General features: G+C 40.4%; 1 protein-coding gene across 6 annotated transcripts in view; it reads left to right on the plus strand.

Annotated features, from left to right (window-relative positions):
• The first annotated feature begins 991 nt into the window (after nucleotides 1-991).
• The window catches only part of PAFAH1B2 (platelet activating factor acetylhydrolase 1b catalytic subunit 2), a 32,486-nt gene continuing 12,915 nt past the window's right edge, over nucleotides 992-20,562 (plus strand). For 5 of the 6 annotated variants that reach the window (XR_006740893.1, XR_006740894.1, XM_036427044.2 and 2 more), the window contains exons 1-5: nucleotides 992-1,143; nucleotides 7,894-7,981; nucleotides 18,111-18,200; nucleotides 18,891-19,007; nucleotides 20,332-20,454. Coding sequence is in view for 4 of the 6 variants with exons in the window: in XM_036427044.2 (XP_036282937.1) it covers nucleotides 7,901-7,981; nucleotides 18,111-18,200; nucleotides 18,891-19,007; nucleotides 20,332-20,454 (411 nt within the window). In the remaining 2 variants the exon portion in view is untranslated. The remainder of the gene's footprint in view (nucleotides 1,144-7,893; nucleotides 7,982-18,110; nucleotides 18,201-18,890; nucleotides 19,008-20,331; nucleotides 20,455-20,562) is intronic. The other variant, XM_036427041.2, reaches the window with a different exon arrangement.

Here is a 20,562-nt window from a genome sequence, read left to right on the forward strand (position 1 = left end):
CTGCAAACCAGGTACATGCCCTTGACCGGAATCGAATCCAGGACCCTTGAGTCTGCAGGCCAACCATCTATCCATTGAGCCAAACTGGTTTCGGCAAGAAATATTTTTTTTAAAGTAAATATGCTTATTAATATTAATTATCAGGGAAATGCAAATTAAAACCACAAGATATTCCCACATACCCACTAGAAGAGTTACTATGAAAAAGTGACAACACTATGTGTTATTGATGATGCAGAACAACTGGAATTCCAACACACTGCTAGTGAGGTGTAAAATGATAAATCGCTTTGAAAAACAGTTGGGCAGTTTATTATAATGCTCAACATACACTTGTCCATAGGACTCAGCAATCCAAGAAAATGAATTGTCAACATTTAAGCTTCTACATAAACTTGCACCTTCGTGGACTAGTTGGACTAGTTTGTCCACAAATGACACACACATATGCAGGGCATGAGTTCGTGCACTGGGCATCCTGTTTTCAATATTGACTTTATGTATGTCTTCCCCTAACGGGAGGGATGGATCATTAAGGAAGACTGGGCCTCCCCATACCCCTACAGAGGTGGTCCCCCAGAATCCGTACTTTCCTCCTGGAAACAAAAATTCCATCATAAATGTACGGGGTTGCCTCGTTAACCTCGGAGCCTCACTGTCCTTACGCTTGCAGCAGTCTGGGTTATCGCACCGGGTGGAGAAGGAAGCCAGGTCGGCTGGAGGGAAGGGAATGGCGGCAGCGTGAGGTCATGCCACATGGTCCCGAATGGCATCTCTGCACAGCGGGGACATTAACGCGGGATGGAGGGATGGAGGGACGCAGCTGAGGGAAGACGAGGCCCCGGCGCGCAGCCTACAGTCCAAAGAGGGCCGGGCATGGAACAAAGCGGGGCCCTCCCGGGGCGTGGCCGGCCAGCCGGCCGCCGGAGCGATGGAGGGAGAGTGGACAGCGGGGAGCCACCCCGAGGCCCGCAGGATGGGCGGGACTTCCGGGAGCCATTTGCCTGAGTGGCAGGGGGACCGGAAGTGGGGGCGCTGCCGCTGGTGCTCGGGCCGAGGGACGCGCCGTGGTGGGGCCGCCGGGACTGAGCGAGCGACAGACGCGCCACCCGCCGCCGGGGCCAGCACGGACCCTCTGCCTGAGTGAGTGCGTCCGGGGTCCGAGACTGCGGCTCCGGGGGGCGTGGGGAGGGCTGCGCTTCGGTCTCGCGAGCGGCCCGCGGCCTCCCCTCCCCCACCGGGCCTCCCGCGCCGCCGGGCCTCGCCTCCGCGGCCCAGAGCCTTCCCGGCTCCCACCCCCCGCGCGTCGGCCCTGGCCGCTCCCGCTCCCCCGTCCCGCCCGGAGGAAGCCCGCGGCCCGGCCGCCCGCCCGGCTCGCTGCCTCCGGCCCAGCTGTCGCCCCGGCGCCCCCCGCCCCGTCGCTCTGGCCCGAGAGGCCTGGAACGCGGGCCCGCGCCCCTTAGTTACTCTGTCGTTTCTGGACGGGGCACCTGTCCTCCCTCTTTTGTTGAAAATCTCAACTCTTCAGAAACTTCTCCACTTCCCCCTCCAGTGCAGAGTAAAAATTCCCGGGCCGCTGACTCAGGGGCTCTTCCTCACGGCGCTCCCGCCCAGCCCCTCCTTCTGGAGACGGCCCGGCGAGGTTGCTCCCTCCGCCAGGGCGGCCAGCGCTCAGACCGAGCCCGGCCGGTGCTCGCAGGTGCTTTCCCTGCGGCCCAGGCCGCGGCGGTCCGGGCCCGCGGGTCTGCAGGTGGCGATGCCGGTGCGCGGGGACTCCCTGCTCTCCTCCCCGGTCCCGCCGCCCCGGCGTCGCCTTTCAGCATTCACACACAAACCTGGAGAAAGCCAACACGTGAAATGTGGCCTCTTTTAAAGCTTCCCCTGGGGAGACGATCCGGACCCCACCCTAGCAGCTCTTTTCGTACAACTTGGAGTTGGGGGAGGGGAGGTAAAGGAAGGAGAAAAGGCAGAGGACTGTCTCCCCGAACCTCGGAGCAGCCCCGGCCTTGGTTATGCCTTGGTTATGCCGTTGTCTTTAGATCCTGCCCCGGGGCACATTGTTATGATACAAAGGCTGCTTCCCAGTGGGACGCAGAAGAGGAGTGGGAGATCTTTGTGCTTTAATTTGTTGGCTTGGGCATTGGATAATAAATTATGGATGTGCTGGAAACGGGGGCCTCCCACCGGCACCAGAGGCAGGGTATTCAGGATGAGGCCTCCTTCCCCTGCGGAACCACCCTGCCAGCTAACTGCCTCTGGATCAAAACTGAGCCCGAGGTCTGGATCTTCTCAGTGCAGCGTTCCCCTCCGTCTGTTTCTGGTGAGACTGCAGAGACATCACCGGGCCCGAGGACGTGAAGTTAATTCTTTGCGGCGGCTGGCCTCTGGGTAGCCCCGCTGCCCCCTGCCTGGCAGAGGCCTCTGGGAGTTGGTGTCCTGCTGTCAGTGGGGGCTGAGGAGGAAGACAGGCAGCGCAGGGAACTTGGGATGCTGTGCATCTCCTCTTCCCAGAAAACTCATTTTAACGGGCAAGGAGCTTACCTGGAACGGTCTCTCCAGGTCAGTTAACAAAACTGGCGATCTTTGGGCCTTTTTCTCCTTTAGGCTGGGTTTTTCTTTCTTTTTATTTTTTAATGAGGAGTTTTTTAAAATATATATATTTTATTGACTTTTTACAGAGAGAAAGGGAGAGAGATAGAGAGTTAGAAACGTCGATGGGAGAGTCATCGACCAGCTGCCTCTTGCACGCCCCCCACTGGGGATGTGCCCGCAACCAAGGTACATGCCCTTTACCGGAATCACCCAGGACCTTTCAGTCCTCAGGCTGACGCTCTGAGCCAAACCAGTTTCGGCTAGGCTGGGTTTTTCTAACTGAACCTGCAGCTTGTGATCTCCGAATGTTGCACAGGGAAGATGATCAGGAATTGGGAAGGTGAGATGGCAGTCAGATCCCTCCCTGTTGGTCCTTTTTGATGTCTATTGATTACAGCTTGGCCATTCTGAATGCCACTGTGTCACAATAGTGCTCTCTACTGAGGGAGGGGAAAACCCAGAATCACTCAGGTTTTGTGACCTACACAGGCTGTTCTCTGGATAGCTCTTAATTCATTCATTTTTTTTTATTATTTTTATTTTATTTTTGTAAAGAATATAACAGTTTAGTTTATTCAACTCCCAAATTCTTTGAATCCTCTAAATCAGTGTTTTTCAACCTTTTTTGGGCAAAGGCACACTTGTTTCATGAAAAAAATCACGAGGCACACCACCATTAGAAAATGTTAAAAAATTTAACTCTGTGCCTATATTGACTATATATAAAGTAATTCTCTTGAATAGGAATCAAATAAACACAAAGAAAGTATTTTATAATTACTTTATTATGAAATATTAAGTAAACAAAATAGTGAAAAATTATAAAATTCTTGTCTGCACCTACGGCACACCAGGCAACATCTGCCACGGAACAGCAGTTGAAAAACGCTGCTCTAAATGAACCATCTTGGTTCTTAAAGAGGAGGTTGCATGGGCTTGTGGCTGTGTTTCTTTACCTCATGTTTAAAAATGTTACCAAGCCATAGACATCTGTAAAAATGAAAGCTACTTTGTCAAAATAACACACACTATCTTGTAAATAGTAAGTTCTTAATAAAACTTGCTTGCAATCATTATTCTAAATCAGTTGTTTCCCTGTTGGAGGAACTCAGAAAATCCATGTAAAATGAATCATAAGCCTAAGTACATCTTACAGTGTAAACCAGTGGTCTTGAAAGTAGAGTGTGTGCACACTGGCAAGTTTCTAAAACAAAAACAGTGTTTGGACCACACTAATCTGGACCGGTCTTGACTCATCTGCTTTAGTTCACTTTATGCTTTCCTATTGGGTATTCACCCAGCCTCTCTTTTGACTCTTTGTTGGAGGAATCTACCTTGAGAGACAGGCCATGTGGCATTGTAGTCATATTTGTTAGAAACTTGACTCACTCTATATTCTATCCATGGCTTTATCTTCATCTGTGGAGACATGTAGAATAATCCTAATATCCCTTCCTAGTCATCTTTGAATACGTTGACAGCTCTTTATGTCCTGTGTCTTCCTCTTCCCCAACCATTTTTTCTATAGATATCTAGTTTATACATACCCATTTCTTAAAAACTACCCTAATATGAAAGGTTTTCAAATTTCTCATTATCTTGGCTCATTTTCTCTAGACACTCTCCAGTTGTCAAAATTCTTTATAAGTTTTTTTTTTTTTTTTAATATATTTTATTGGTTTTTTACAGAGAGGAAGAGAGAGGGATAGAGAGTTAGAAACATCGATGAGAGAGAATCATCCATCAGCTGTCTCTTGCACACCCCCTGCCGGGGATGTGCCCGCAACTAAGGTACATGCCCTTGACCGGAATCGAACCCGGGACCTTTCAGTCTGCAGGCTGACACTCTATCCACTGAGCCAAACCAGTTTCGGCTTTTTATAAGTTTTTCAACAAGATTTGAACATGGTATCCCAAGAGCTAAAATGAGCTTAAGGGCCTATCTGCACTTTGTCTTTATGCGGTGAGGGATGTATTTGAATACATTTATTATGAAGGTACTTCATATTGATAGTTGGACACTCTTGCTCTTTATTTTTTTAAATATATTTTTATTGATTTTAGAGAGGAAGAGAAAGAGAGAGATAGAAACATCAGTGATTAGAGAAAATTGTTGACTGGCTGCCTCCTGCATGTTCCTACTGGGGTTCAAGCCCACACATCCCAGGCAAGTGCCCTTGGCTGGAATTGAACCCAGGACCCGTTAGTCTGCAGGCCAATGCTCTATTCATTGAGCCAAACTGGCTAGGGCTGTCTCTCTTCCTCTTTAAGCAATCCCCAGTAAAAATAGTTTCAATTATATAATAGTGAGAGTAGGAGAGATTATTTTTCTCCTTCATTAGTGATTCTTAAACTCTGTAAAGTTCACTTTTGCCTCAAAATACCTAACATGTTAAGTGTTTCCCCAGGTGGGAAAATAAATAGAAAAAAACGAATGAAATGGTTGGGTTTCTTAAATCTATTTTAAAAATTAAGTTAGAAAATAGACTTTTTCAGTTAGTGAGTGGAAAATGGAGCTCGTTCTTATATTTCTTTACATTGTATGTCTAATTTTAAAATCCATAATGTAGGAATTGTTGATTGCCCTTTATGTGTCTTAAGGCCAATAGAGCATGTGATCAGCAGGGAAATAAGGAACTCTTTAAATTAAAATACTACTTTTTAAAATATTTTTTATTAAATTATTATCTGTGTACATATTTTAACATTGCCCCCCCATACATACCTTCCCTCTCCAGAGTTTTGTGTCCATTGGTTGTACTTATATGCATGTATACAAGTCCTTGGGTTGATCTCTTATCTCCCCCAGATCTCCCTACCCTCCCTGCTTTAATTTGACAGTCTGCTTGTTACTTTACTCTCTTTATATCTGACTTTTGGTTCATCAGTTTATAATGTTCTTTAATATCCATAAATGAGTGAGGTCATGTGGTATTTCTCTTTCATTGACTGGCTTATTTCACTCAGCATGATGTTCTCTAGTTCTATCCTGGTTGCTGCAAATGATGAGAATTCCTTCTTTTTTTATGGCAGCATAGTATTCCATTGTGTAGATGTACCATAGTTTTTGGATCCAATCATCTGCTGACGGGCACCTAGGCTGTTTCCAGATTCTAGCTATTGTAGATTGTACTGCTATGGACATAAGGGTGCATATATCCTTTCTGATGGGTGTTTCTAGTTTCTTGGGATATATTCCTAGGAGTGGGATTACTGGGTCAAATGGGAGTTCCATTTTCAGTTTTTTGAGGAAAATTCACACTGTTCTCCACAGTGGTTGCACCAGTCTGCATTCCCACCAGCAGTGCACGAGGGTTCCTTTTTCTCCGCAACCTCGCCAACACTTGTCGTTTGTTGATTTGTTGATGTTGGCTATTTCGACAGGTGTGAGATGGTACCGCATTGTTGTTTTGATTTGCATCTCTCGGATAATTAGTGATTTTGAGCATGTTTTCATGTGCCTCTTAGCCTTCCTTCTGTCTTCTTTTGAATAAATTAAAATACTGTTAAACACTAGAGAAATTCTTGCAAGGGTAGTGCCCTCGTAGCCTCGGCTTCATCTGGAAGGTTGGTTAGCTGTTCAGTCTAATTAACATATTAGGCTTTTATTATTATAGATTATGTCATATTTAACCTGAATAGCAGACTTAATTCTATAATTGAACTTAGACCCAAAGACACTTTTATAGATGTTTTATGGGGTTAAAAAAGGGAAAACCTAAGATTAAGTAATTCTGTATGGCTACTTGTTTTAATCCCTTTAATCATTTTTCTTTTTCCTTTATGCATGTTTTAATTTTTTTTATACCTTTTAAAGACAATGATACTCCAAACATATCATACATAGTCTGATTGGAGTTATTTAAGTTCATCTTGCAGTTCTTCCTGATTCTTGTATTTTTACCTTGATGTTTTTATCTCTGTGTAATATTTATGTATGTCTTTTGAATAAAATGGTTATATATAAGGCCCTCTTTAGGGAGTCATCTGTGAATTCTTTTGTGATCAGTGGGCAAGATGTGACATTGAGGGGGTTCAGACAAACCTAATTTCAGTTACTCACCATGCAAATTACCTAAATTGTCTGATCCTTATTTTTCTCATTTTGCAGCACTTTTGTGAGGATTGGTTACATAACACATAGTCCTTCATAGAAAGATGTTATTATTGATAGTTGCACATTTTAGTAATCTGAAGAAATATATACATAAGGAGTGGGTGGTGTTTTACATCTTCAGTCAGATATGGGTCTAAACGTGAGCCTAATTTATTTAGACCTATATAATTTAGAACTGCGCTAATTTGTTTGTATAATCAGTAGTAAAACTCAGTCCTCCTTCTGAGAAAGTTTAGCTGTATTTGAGGATGGCAAAAGAAGGAATAAGATGAATATGGTCTCCTTTCTTTATAAGCCACAAAACCCACGATTTTTCCTTTTTTCATCATCCTTTGCATTTGCCAAGTGCCCTCTTTAGCCTAATGTCTCTAATATGTATTCTCCATTGTTGGTTGAGAGCAGTCTGGCTTTTTAATTGTCTTTCTAGAACAGGTGGAGAATGTCTGGCCCGTGGGCAGTATAAGGCCAGTGAGATCATTTGGTCTGGCCCTGCCAAGGCATTAGGGGTGAGTTATTAAACATTTGACCAAATATAGCAGGCTCATTTTTAAGTTGATAAGTTTGTATGGCCCATAAATGAATTTCACTTATTCTTTCTTCTGCGCTATGAGATGCCATCTTTGTGTTCATCGTTAATAAAATGTTCTTAGTGGAGATCTTTCATAAGTAAAAATACCTAGTAAATGTTTGTCTCAAGAACCAGGGCCAAAGCCTATGGCCAATTTTAACATGATGTTTAGTACAGTTATTTGTGATATTTGTGAACAGTGGTATTACTATAGTAATAATTATGTAACTAGCAACCTAAAAAGCTCTAATATAAATTTCATTGAACTATAGGTGTCTAATTCCTTGCGTCCTTTGGTAGAATAGTAACATGCAATCGTGAAAAATTAATTACTAGGATCAGACTTTTTAAATGTAATGCACTATTTCTAAATGATATTCAGACCTGCCTAGGAGTTTAGTGCTGCTGGATATTTATGGGACTTAAGTAACAAACATTTATTACTACAGCCCTGACCAGTTGTGTCCTGGAATTCATTTCTGCTGAAAATAAAGTCCAGGCAAAACCACAACAAAACTTAAATTGTACAATATTTACTGGCATGTAGTACTTAAGCAGTAACAAATAAATATTTCTGTTGATGGATGAAAAATGACACACACGTTATTTTCCTCAGGTATAGAATGAGCCAAGGAGACTCAAACCCAGCAGCCATTCCACATGCAGCGGAAGATATTCAAGGAGATGACAGATGGATGTCTCAGGTAAAAGGAAGGGCACATGTATTGTTCACATGAGATGAGCTTCTTCTGTTTTTTGAGAGTCTTTTGACCAAAGCTGCAAAGGTGTTTTTAATGGTCAACAAAAATTTATTACTGCAGCCCTGACCAGTTTGGCTCAGTGGACAGAGCATTGACCTGTGGACTGAAGGGTTCCAGGTTCGATTCCAGTCAAGGGCATGTACCTTGGTTGTGGGTACTCTCCAGTAGGAGGTGTGTGGAATGCAGCTGATCGATGTTTCTCTCTATCCCTCTCCCTTCCTCTCTGTAAAACAAAATCAATAAATATATATATATATATATATATATATTTTTTTTTTTTTTTAAAGAATTTATTACTGTAAGTAAAAGTCTGTTGTTAGAAATCTCAAGCCTAATCACCATCTGCTGTTGGAACTGAGAAATATGTTGAAAGCATGGTAATTGCCTCTTTTTTTTTTTTTTAATATATATATATATATATATATATATATATATATATAAAATTGATTTTTTACAGAGAGGAGGAGAGAGGGATAGAGAGCTAGAAATGTCGATGAGAGAGAAACATCGACCAGCTGCCCCTTGCACACCCCCCACCGGGGATGTGCCCACAACCAATGTACATGCCCTTGACCGGAATCGAACCTGGGACCTTTCAGACTGACGCTCTACCACTGAGCCAAACCGGTTTCAGCTGCCCTCTTAATTTTAAGACATAACAATGTCTCTACAGTATTCTTTTTGTATTATAACAATTTTTGAATTTCAAAATGACACAAATATCACATAACTTTTAAAAAGAACTTCGTATATTTTTCATCTAGACCTGCCAAGTAAGATTCTTGTTGTGGAATTGAACCCATGACCCTTTGGTCCAAGGGCTGACATCAGCCAAGGCACCAGTTAACATTTTGCCATCTACCTAATTCTTGTGTCTGTATCTATTTGTATATACACTGAGTGGCCAGATTATTATGATCTCTGAACGCATAATAATCTGGCCACTCAGTGTATATCCTATATAATAAAAGGCTAATATGCAAATTGTCCCCTCAACCAGGAGTTCAGCCAGCAGGCAGGCCAGCCAACTACCCATGTCCCCACCCCCTGGCCAGGCTGCCGGGACCCCATCCATGCACAAATTCATGCACCAGGCCTCTAACACACACACACACACACACGAGTGGCCAGATTATTGATATTATGCGTTCAGAGATCATAATAATTTGGCCACTCAGTGTATACCCAAAATACTGTGTGTTTTTTTCCTGAACCATTTGAGAATGAGTTACAATCATATGTCTTTCACCCCTAAATAGTTCAGTGTTTTCTAAAAACAATGACATTTTCTTACATAACTACAATGGAGTTATTAAAATCAAGAAACTTGCCAAAACCGGTTTGGCTCAGTGGTAGAGTGTCGGTCTGCGGACTGAAAGGTCCCGGGTTCGATTCCTGTCAAGGGCATGTACCTTGGTTGCTGGCACATATAAGGGGTGTGCAAGAGGCAGCTGGTCGATGTTTCTCTCTCATCGACGTTTCTAGCTCTCTCCTTTCCTCTCTGTAAAAAATCAATAAAAATATATTTTAAAAAAAATTTTTAAATCAAGAAACTTAACGTTGATATTATACAATTACCCCATTTCAAAACCATAATCAGATTTCTCCAGTTGTCCCAATAATATTCTTTATATCAGTTTTTTTCCCCAGTCTGCAATCATAAATTGCATTTATTTGTCATATCTCCTTATTCTTCTTTAATCTGAAACATTTCTTAGATTTTGTTTTTCATTATATTGACAATTTGAAATAGTGTAGGCCATTCATTTTGTAGAGTCCCTCAATTTTGAATTTATCTTTTTCCCCATAATCATGATTCAGAAGACTCATTTTTGGCAGGAATATCAGTGAAGTGGTATCTTTAGTGCATCATATCACATGGAAGGCACATGATGTTTGTCTCATTGGTGATACAATAAATCCTCATCTGTCATCATCAGTAGGTTCTGTAACTTTAAGCAAAATGGTGTATAATGAAACCAAATTTACTATAGGCTAATTGGTATAATAAACAAAAGTTAAGTTCCTACAATATCTTATCAAAATAACAAAACAGCATTGAACAAAATGACATTATTCCAGGACTTACTATATTAACTTTGATTGCTTGGTTAAGATGCTATTGTCCTAAACCAATTCTTATTTTTTATAGTATGAACCCAGGGGTTCTTATTTTATTCAGTGGGATACAGCCATTGTAATTTTGAAGCTCAAATTATCCCAGGTTTAGTAAGTAGGAATCCTTTAAGCTGGCCCCTTTATATTCTCAATGTATCCCATTATTTTTTAGCATTTTATTTTCTTCAATATTTTAGCTTTTAATAAAACATTATTACTTAATAGTAACTATATTTAACCTTTATGTTTCCGACCATACCTCTTTGAAATAATAAGTCTGATTTTTAAGTTCCCAGAACTTTATGTTTTAGTATCTAGTGATTCTACTTATACTCTTTATAGTTATATAATCTCTTTCTGTTTTTGTCTTCCCAGGCTTAAAAAGTCAGTCTATCAACCAGTTTATTCTGAGTGGTAGTTAGGTTTTCTTAGCTGTTCTCATATGGATTAACTACTTTATTATTCTTTCTTAATCTTCTCATTAGTTTATATCTTTTAAAAGAATTTATGACCCTGGCCAGTGTGGCTCAGTGATTGAGCGTCAACCCAGGAGCAGGAATTCACAGTTTGATTCCCAGTCAGGGCACAGGCTTGACCCCCAGTAAGGGGCGTGAATAGGCAGCCAATCAATGATTCTCATCATTGATGTTTCTGTCTTTCCCTCTCCCTTTCTCTCTCTCAAAATCAATAAAAACATATTTAAATAAGTAAATAAGAATAAAATAAATATTGTGAAGTGTTTTGAGCATCAATGTATTGTCACTCTAAAAAAAATAAAACATTGCTAATAGAATTGCTATTCCCTGTATACTCCTCACCGATCATATTTCTCTTTTCTGCCTCTCCTCTCCCAAACCAGTAACCTGAATTTTGTTGGGTTTTTTTTTTTTCATGTATTTGCATACTACTTATATGTAATCTCTTTCGTGATAAACACATTATAGTGTATACAGTTGTCAAATTATAATGTACACCTGGAACTATACTGCTATTAAGCAATGTTACCTCAATAAAAAAAATTTTTAATACATAGTATTGCTTGCATATTTTAAACTTTTTATAAATAGTATCTTTCTGAATGTTTTTTCCACAGTACACCATACGTATTAAAAGTATAGCTATAGTTTGTTTTCTCTCTGTCAATAGTATTTATTTGTTCTGTATCAAAATGCCAGAATGGCCAAGGTCGGTTTAGCTCAATGGATAGAGCATCGGCTTGGGGACTGAAAGGTCCCGGGTTTGATTCCGGTCAAAGGCATGTATCTTGGTTGCGGGCATATCCCCAGTAGGGGGTTTGCAAGAGGCAGCTGATCGATGACACTCTCTCATCGATGTTTCTAACTCTCTATCTCTCTCCCTTCCTCTCTGTACAAAATCAATAAAAAATATATTTAAAAAAAATGCCAGAATGGATTTGCCCATTTTTTTCATTGGTGGACATTTAGGTCATTTATAACTTTATTAAAAGTAGTAACTAAAAAAATAGGTGCTTTTATTTTTTTCTGGCACAAATTAGCAGGCTTAAAATGCCGTATTTTTCGGACCATAAGACGCACCGGACCATAAGACGCACCAGTTTTTAGAGACGGGAAATGAAGAAAAAAAGATTCTGAAACAAATAGTGTCCTAAAATATTTTATGTGCATTAAAACCCAACATCACAGTCATAAACACATGTAATCAACCCTGTAAAGTAAACAGCAGCATTTAGAACCATTTTAGAGCCGGGCAAGCACACAGAGACCACACAGAACCGGGCAAGTAAAAAAACTTTTTTTTTTAAAGTATATGTGTAGGCTATATTTGGACCATAAGACGCAGGGACTTTTCCCCCCCACTTCTGGGGGGGAAAAAGTGCGTCTTATGGTCCGAAAAATACGGTAATTAATAGTAACTGAAAAAATTAGTCAATTAAGAAAAACAGATTGAATATTTAAAAAGTTTTAAGCTTGTGTAATGTGGAAGGAGTAACTGCTAAATATTAAAGTATATACACAACTTTTTAAAAAATATTTATTGATTTCAAAGAGAAAAGGAGAGAAAGATGAGAGAGAATCATTGATTGGCTGCCTCCTGCACACACACACCCATGGGGAATCGAGCCTGCAACCCAGGCATATGCCCTTGACCAGAATTGAACCCGGGACCCTTCAGTCAGCAGGCTAATACTCTGTCCACTGAGCCAGACCAGCCAGGGCCAGAACTTGTTTTTTAAAATGTAGTTCTCCAGCGAAAGAAACTGGGCTCCTTAGAGAAATGTTTGATTCTACAACTGGAACAAAGGAAATAAAAGATGGGCCTAGAACATCTTGTGGTGTGAGAAAGCAAGGAAGTGCTCAAAAAACAAAAGGAAAAGGGGGGGCAGCACTGAAGCGGTGTGTCAGGCATCAGAGGAGTCGTGTACTGGCTTGTCTCCTTGATGATACTAACTAGGACTATTTGGAGCGAAATTGATAGAGCACCAAAGCACAAAATTGAAAAATTTAAGCAACATAATAAATGATGATATTGGTTTATAGCTCAAAAAATAAAATATCGATAAATATTCCTGAATCCTATTCTATAAATGATTGGATGAATAAATAATAGGGGTGAAGGGACAAGTCTTCCTTTCAGGATAATTTTTTCTTTTGTTCCCCATTGACACCTTCTAGCCTTGTTCTTCCCTGCCCCCCACCCCCCGGCCTTCATCATACTGAATACTTGTTTTATTAAATGTATTTTTATTGATTTCAGAGAGGAAGGGAGAGAGAGATAGAAGCATCAATGATGAGAGAGAATCATGGATCGGCTGCTTGTTGCATGCCTCACATGGGATCAAGCAGGCAACCTGAGCATGTGCCCTGACTGGGAATCAAACCGTGACCTGATTCATAGCTTGACACCACTGAGCAACACTGGCCAGGCCAGAATACTTTTAATAATGGAAAAGAAAATTAAGATTAGAACACCATAGTAATAATTACAGTAGGCAAGATCTATTAATGAAATCTGAAATCGGGACGCTTAAAGGAGGAAAAGTATTTGCCTAACCTCAGAGTATTTCCCTGTAAATTACTTTTGTGATTTTAATGTACAACCACATAGCATTTGACACCCTTCTCTTCAGCAGGTGGAACTTTAATGTGGGCTGTGAATTTAGTGTCTTGCTTCTGAAAACAAGTAGAGAATGTTAAAAAAAAAAAAAAAAAAAAAAAAAAAAAAAAAAAAAAAAAAAAAAAAAAAAAAAAAAAAAAAAAAAACCTTTATAATGGAGAATTGTAGCAAACTCCACCTTAACCAAGTAATTGATGTTAACATCACCAGTAATAAGTCATATCAGAATCATGTGCCCCCTGATAAAACAAGGACACTTCACCTCTGGTAGTCTTCCAGAAGAATCCATAACCTCATGACAAAACATCATCAAACCCACGTGGAGGGACATTCTCCAGAACACTGACCAGAGCATGGGGTGTCAGAAAAGACCCAAGACTCGCGCGTTGGCATAGGCTGGAGACATGTAGGCTGAATGCAGCATGATGTCCTGGGCAGGCTCTGGGGACAGGAAAAGAACAGCTGTGGAAAAATGAGTGAGATTTGGATAAACTATTTTAGTTGATGGTGTTTGCCAATTTAGTTTTGACAAATGTATCATGCTTATTTATGTAGGATGTTGGAATAAGCTGAGTGAAGGACATACGGAAATACTTTATTGTCTTTGGATCTCTTTTGTAGAACTAAAATTATTTTGAAAATATTAAGAAAACTAATCATGATTAAAACAAATACTCAAGTTATAATCAGTACTACCCTCAAAATATTACCAAAATGTCAACTCTAATGTAGACTTAACTACCACATATCAGGAAATACCTGGAACACGTGAACAGTTAGCGCCACCACCACAAGAATGTAAACAACATAATCTAGACAGGAAGTCAAGTACCCACATTCCTTAAAAATAAGTTTGGGAGATGGTGACAGAGGGCGGGGAAAGCTATAGATTAAAAGGGATTTAAGAGAGCCCAACTGGCATAGCTCTGTGGTTGAGCGGCAACCTATGAACCAGGAAGTTACAGTTTGATTCTTGGTGAGGGCACATGCCTAGGTTGCAGATTTGAACCCCAGTGTGAGGTGTGCAGGAGGCAGCCAATATTAAGTGGTTAAACATCTCATCGTTGATGTTTCTAGCTCTCCTTCTCCCTTCCTCTCTGAATAAATATATATATATATATATATATATTCCTAAGTGAAAAATACAACCGAACAACTGGTCGCTATGATGTGCACTGACCACCAGGGGGCAGACACTCAATGCAGGAACTGCCCCTGGTGGTCACCTCCCGCAGTCCTTCCCCCCCAGCTGGCCAGCCCTGATCGCTGGCTGGGCTGAGGACACCCACCCCCACCCCATGCACGAATTTGTCCATGAGGCCTCTAGTATATTTTTAAGACGTGGAAGGGGATTTAAGATATAACTTGGGTCCTAATTTTAAATATATTTTTTATTAATTTTTTTTTTTACAGAGAGGAAGAGAGAGAGGGTATAATCTTTTAGGAATTACATAGTGAAATATTTGTACATGAAATGCTGTATCAGTTTGCTTCACAATAATCGAGGAGTGGGTGGGGCAGTAGTTTGGGGGAGTGACTGAAATAATACTGGCAATAAGTTAGATAATTGCTGTAACTGATGACAGATAGATACATAAAGGTTCTTTGTGTTTTCTATGTGTATATTTGATATTTTCCACAATAAAAGGTTTTTAAGGGTGATAATTGAAAGACTTGACTATAGATAAATTTAATACAAGTATCAAAACATTAGCCAGAGAAAGATTCAGCAGCAGACTGAGGAAACTATTTGCAATAAATATTAAAGATGAAGCATTACTGTTTTTGTTTAATGTCAATAAAAAGATCTTTAAGGTACCACTAGATAAATATCTCAATAAACATGACAAGAAGTGTTAAATTTTTGGTTTAAAAAAATACAGATTAAAACAGTGGGAAGGGAGAAATATTAATACTCAGTGCCCATGCAAGCATGGTGAAACCAGTTCTCATACATTGCTGGAGACAGTAGAGAGAGAGCTTTTTTGTTAAGAATTTGGAAATATATCCAAAATCTATAAAAAATTTAATCCCCTTTGATTTAAGAATTTCTACAATGTTAAAAGTAAAATAATTTATCTATCAATAAATAAGCTACTGGTAAATCTATCAATAGATAAAAGAGCCTTAAAAAATAAAAAGGGCCAAAACCAGTTTGGCTCAGTGGATAGCCATCGGCCTGCGGACTGAAAGGTCCCAGGTTTGATTCCGGTCAAGGGCATGTACTTTGGGTTTCGGGCACATCCCCAGTAGGGGGTGTGTAGGAGGCAGCTGATCGATGTTTCTCTCTCATCTCTCATCGATGTTTCTGACTCTCTATCCCTCTCTCTTCCTCTCTGTAAAAAAATCAATAATATTGTATATATATATTTTTTAAAAAGGTGTCACTAGGTTCATTCAGTGGGATATTATGTGTCCTTTAAAAATTATGCTTTTGTCCTGGCCAGATGGCTTGGTTAGGGTGTCATCTCATACACCAAAAGGTTGTGGGTTCAACCTTAGTTGGGGCAATGGGAGGTGTTTTGTTTGATCTTTTATATTTCTCCAAACTTACTGCAATTACTTTTATACTTAAAAAGAAAATATGGAATACTAACAACAGGAGAGCCTCAATTTCATGACATGCAATGTTCTTTTGGGATTGAAAGGTATCGGGTCTAGTAATAATTAATGTCGTTTTTTAACATTCGTTTAAAATCTTGCTTGGCGTTGACTTGTATTGACATAACCTTCAAACACGTGGTATCTACAGAACGTGTGAAGTGCAATTAACAAGTTTTGCTTGAAAAAGTTTGTGTTTGGTTTGGTTTTTGTTGCAAAACTAGGGCTAAGAAGATGGCGAATGAAGAGCATATTCGGCACTGCATGCTTTACGAGTTCCAATTAGGAAGAAAAGCAAGTGAGGCTGCAAAAAACATCTGTAGTGCTCTTGGTCAAGATGCAGTTAGCGCCAGAAAATGCCAGCGTTGGTTTGAGAAATTTCGCAAGGGAAATTTTTTGTTAGATGACAAGACTGGTCAAGGCCGTGTGTCCAATTTTGATCAAGAAGCTCTTCAAGTTCTTTTGGTGCAAAATCCTCAAATTACCCAACAAGAGCTTGCGACAACTTTAAATTGTTCACAAAAAACAATTTCCAATCAATTGCGTGCACTTGGCAAAGTCCAAAAGTTTGGAAAATGGGTTCCTCATGAGTTGACCGACAACAACCGTAATCAAAGAGTCACAATTTGCAGTTCGCTCCTCTCTCATCAAAACCGTTTGGCGTTTTTAGAGCAAATTGTTACCGGAGATGAAAAATGGGTGCTGTATGTTCATTTGAAAAGGCGGCCTCAATGGTTGGACAAAAATGAGGCTCCGCAGCCCACGCCAAAACCTGACTTGCATGCGAAAAAAGTGATGTGTGGATTTTAAAGGAATTCTTCATTATGAACTTTTACCATCTACCCAAACCATTACAAGTGCAGTGTATAGTGCCCAATTGGAAAGGTTAGCCCAAGCTTTAAGAGAAAAAGAACCTGCGCTGATTAATCGGAAGGGCGTAATTCTTCACGATAACGCACGACCGCATACTGCAAGAATCACTGCTGAAAAACTGCGCCAGTTGGAATGGGAAGTTCTCCCTCAACCTGCATATTCTCCTGATATTGCCCCTTCCGATTACCATTTGTTTCGTTCTTTGCAAAACTTTCTTCTTGGAAAAAAATTTAATAACGAAGAATGCCTCAAAAATGCATTGACCGAATTTTTTGCATCAAAATCACAAGAATTGCCGAGACCGGTTTGGCTCAATGGATAGAGCGTCGGCTTGGGGACTGAAGGGTCCCAGGTTCGATTCCGGTCGGGGGCATGTACATTGGTTGCGGGCATATCCCCAGTGGGGGGTGTGCAAGAGGCAGCTGGTCGATGACTCTCTCTCATCGATGTTTCTAACTCTCTATCTCTCTCCCTTCCTCTCTGTACAAAATCAACAAAATATATTTTTTAAAAAAAACACAAGAATTTTACATCAGAGGGATTATAATGCTTCCTGAGCGTTGGGCACAAGTAGTAGAAAACAACGGCAACTATATTGTTGATTAAATTTTGTTGTATTGTTTAAATTCGATTTAAAAAAGTATTAGAAAACGACATTAATTATTACTAGACCTAATAAATCACCACTGCTTATCAGCTTGGATTAGACTGAAAAAGGCTAGTTTGCCCGTGTCTCACATTTGGGGTTAACAGACATTTTCAAAGGCATCCAAGTAAATTATATGCTTCTTGATTGGATAGATAGAAATCCAACTCTTGGGACAATTGGAAAGATTGAAAATGGACTGAATGTTAAATATTATGGGATTATTGTTCATTTTCTTAGATGTGATAATGATTTAATGGTTTTACACTCTGGAGATGCATGCTGAAATATTTAAGGGTGAGGAATCACACTGACCTTCAAGTCCTCCAAATGGTTCCACAAATACATACAGAGAAAACAAATATGGGGAAATGTTATTGGTTAGGTGGAAGATGTACAGGTATTCATTGTATTACTTCAGCTTTTCTGCTTGTATATCTGAAAATTTCTTTTAAAGGCTTGAGGAAAAGATACATTTTTTAAAAAAAGTGTTAAATGTATTTTTAAAATTTTGGTTTCAGTAAAATTGCTGTTTTCTTTAGTGTCCTAGAATGATGACTATAGTAAGGGTGGGAAGAAAGTTCCACCAGTCTATTGCCAATCAAGAGGGATCAGCTTTAGGGACAGGCCATGATGGAGGTTGAACTGCAGAGTGCTGGTTGGACAGCTGTTATATCTAGGCCAACAAGTCTCCCGGGGAAAGAGAGGCCAGTTTCTAATGTTTCCTTCTTCCACCAGCACAACAGATTCGTCCTGGACTGTAAAGACAAAGAGCCTGACGTGCTGTTTGTGGGGGACTCCATGGTGCAGCTGATGCAGCAGTACGAGGTGAGGTGCCAGGGACGGGTGCTGTGGCTACTGAAGTAAGTGCACTCAGCACTGGCAGACTTGCATTCTGAGCTGATGCCCTGGAAAAGCTCCAGCTCCCAATGTACGGTGTCAGCCATGCCTGATGCTGCTCCGTGCACTAGGCACAACGACACGAAAAGGTAGCATTGTTTATAAGTAAACTTCTTTTTTTGGCCTTGGCTTCCAAGAAGCTTCACATTACATTTATTGTCTTAGTCATGGTTTCAATTCTTATTTGTGTCTTACTATTTTTGTATTTGTATTTGATCATTTATATTTGTCTTGATCATGATTCTCAATTCTTATTCTTTGTGTTATTTCTGTTTGGCTCCAGCATATCTTCATCTCGTGTTTCTATTTTACCCTGATCCTTTAAATGATTGAATAAAGGGAAGGGAGAGTTTATTCAGTTGGTAACTTATTTATAAGTATCGCAGCCTCTTACGGGGCAGCAGGTTGAGTAGTGACTTTCTGGAGTTGAGACGGAGTGCTGCACGGAGAGCCGAGTTGTACAGTGGCATCTTCCGAGTCCTTAACCGAGGAGCACAGTACTTACCGTGTGCTGTGTGGATGCAGAAAATGAGAATTGTTATTTCAGGCACATTGCGATTAGGGGATTTTATTTCCCACAAATTTCAGCTTAAATAAATCAAGTTTTTCTCTTTTCAGATATGGCGAGAACTTTTTTCCCCACTCCATGCACTGAATTTTGGAATTGGAGGAGATACAACAAGACATGTTTTATGGAGGCTAAAGAATGGAGAGCTGGAGAATATTAAACCTAAGGTGAAATGAAACTTATTTTTTAAAGAATATTGTTAGTCTTGAGTATTTTTCAGATAGTCAAATTGTCTAAAACTAGTAGTAAAAAGGTTGCTTCAAAGCATTATTTCACTGTTGTTCTTTGGTTCATACCCTACTAAGATGAATGATATTGTTATTACTTAAGAACATTCCAAATACACATTTAATTAAGCAATCAGCCCGAGCCAGTTTGGCTCAGTTTGGAGCACCGGCCCAAGGACCAAAGGGTCAATTCCTGTCAAAGACGTACCTGGATTGCAGGCAACCAATCGATATGTCTCTCTCACTTCAATGTTTCTCTCTGTGTCTCTCCCCCTCTCTTTCACTCTGTCTAAAATTCAATGAAAAAAAGATCCTTGGGTGAGGATTAACCAAAAAAAAAAAAAGGAAAGAAATCAGCATACATGCTTGAATGGTATTTGTAATTGTACACTTTTCAACTGTAGGGAGAGGTGTTGCTAATGAGGTGTGCAAGTCTATGAACCTGAGGCAGTATGAGGGGTAAGCTGCTCGGAGGTGGGCCCTGGGAGCAGGGCCAAGATTCCCCACAGGAAGTAATTGGATCTATTTAACCACATAGACAAATTGGTCATCAGCGTCTCCGAGGTCTTCTGAAGAACATTGGAAGCCGATGTGACCAAAGGTGCACCACAAATGTTCCCAGTACCTTCACCTTATAAACATCTTCCATGCTTCTCCCAGCCTCAAAGAAAGAAGCAAAGCCGAGCCACTGATATCAACTGCTTTAGTTTTATTTTACTCTTTGCCTTTCTAATAGAAAAACTCATCCGGGTTCCTCTCTTTTGTGATAGTATGGAAAAGTAAGATGTATGTCTCTAGGTGATAGACATACACTTAGAGACATTTTTAAAAAAGAGAAAACCTTGTTAAAACTTCATCCAGCTTGCACCCCAGTGACTTCCTGGATGCAGCTGTGTATTTATCCTGTCACACTCCCTTGGGTTCTGTAGTACTTCCAGGCAAGGAGACTTTGTTACACAGGTAGCAAATATTTCCCCCCAGATTTCTTAGATCTCACTTTATTTAAATTTTTTGATATGCACAGGTTTTATTTTTAGACATTGAACTTGTTATGTTTTCTGTAGAATGTCTAGTTTTTAAGAGATTAGCTTCCAACTCCATTGTGATGAAAGAATTCTCTTATTTTCCTTCTGGGAATTTATTTTAATATATATGAGGTGTGAATCAGTGTTTTAAGGTGATTGCTCAGTTGAAATTAGTACCATTTGAGAAATTCCTTTATTCCTGGGTACTTACCCCTCTTTCCCCCCCCCCTAAATTATAGGTCATTGTTGTCTGGGTAGGAACAAACAACCATGAAAATACTGCAGAAGAAGTAGCAGGTGGAATCGAGGCCATCGTACAACTTATCAACACAAGGCAGCCACAGGCCAAAATCATTGTGTTGGTATGTAGTCTTTGGGGGGTGGAGACCTTGATACGATTGGGTCAGGTGAGGAATCTTAGAAATGTGAGGTTCATGAATCTTTAGGTGGAAGCAGGTATAATACTCCTG

This window comes from Pipistrellus kuhlii, unplaced genomic scaffold, assembly GCF_014108245.1.
Source record: "Pipistrellus kuhlii isolate mPipKuh1 unplaced genomic scaffold, mPipKuh1.p scaffold_m20_p_9, whole genome shotgun sequence".
In the NCBI taxonomy this organism is placed as follows: Eukaryota; Metazoa; Chordata; class Mammalia; order Chiroptera; family Vespertilionidae; genus Pipistrellus; species Pipistrellus kuhlii.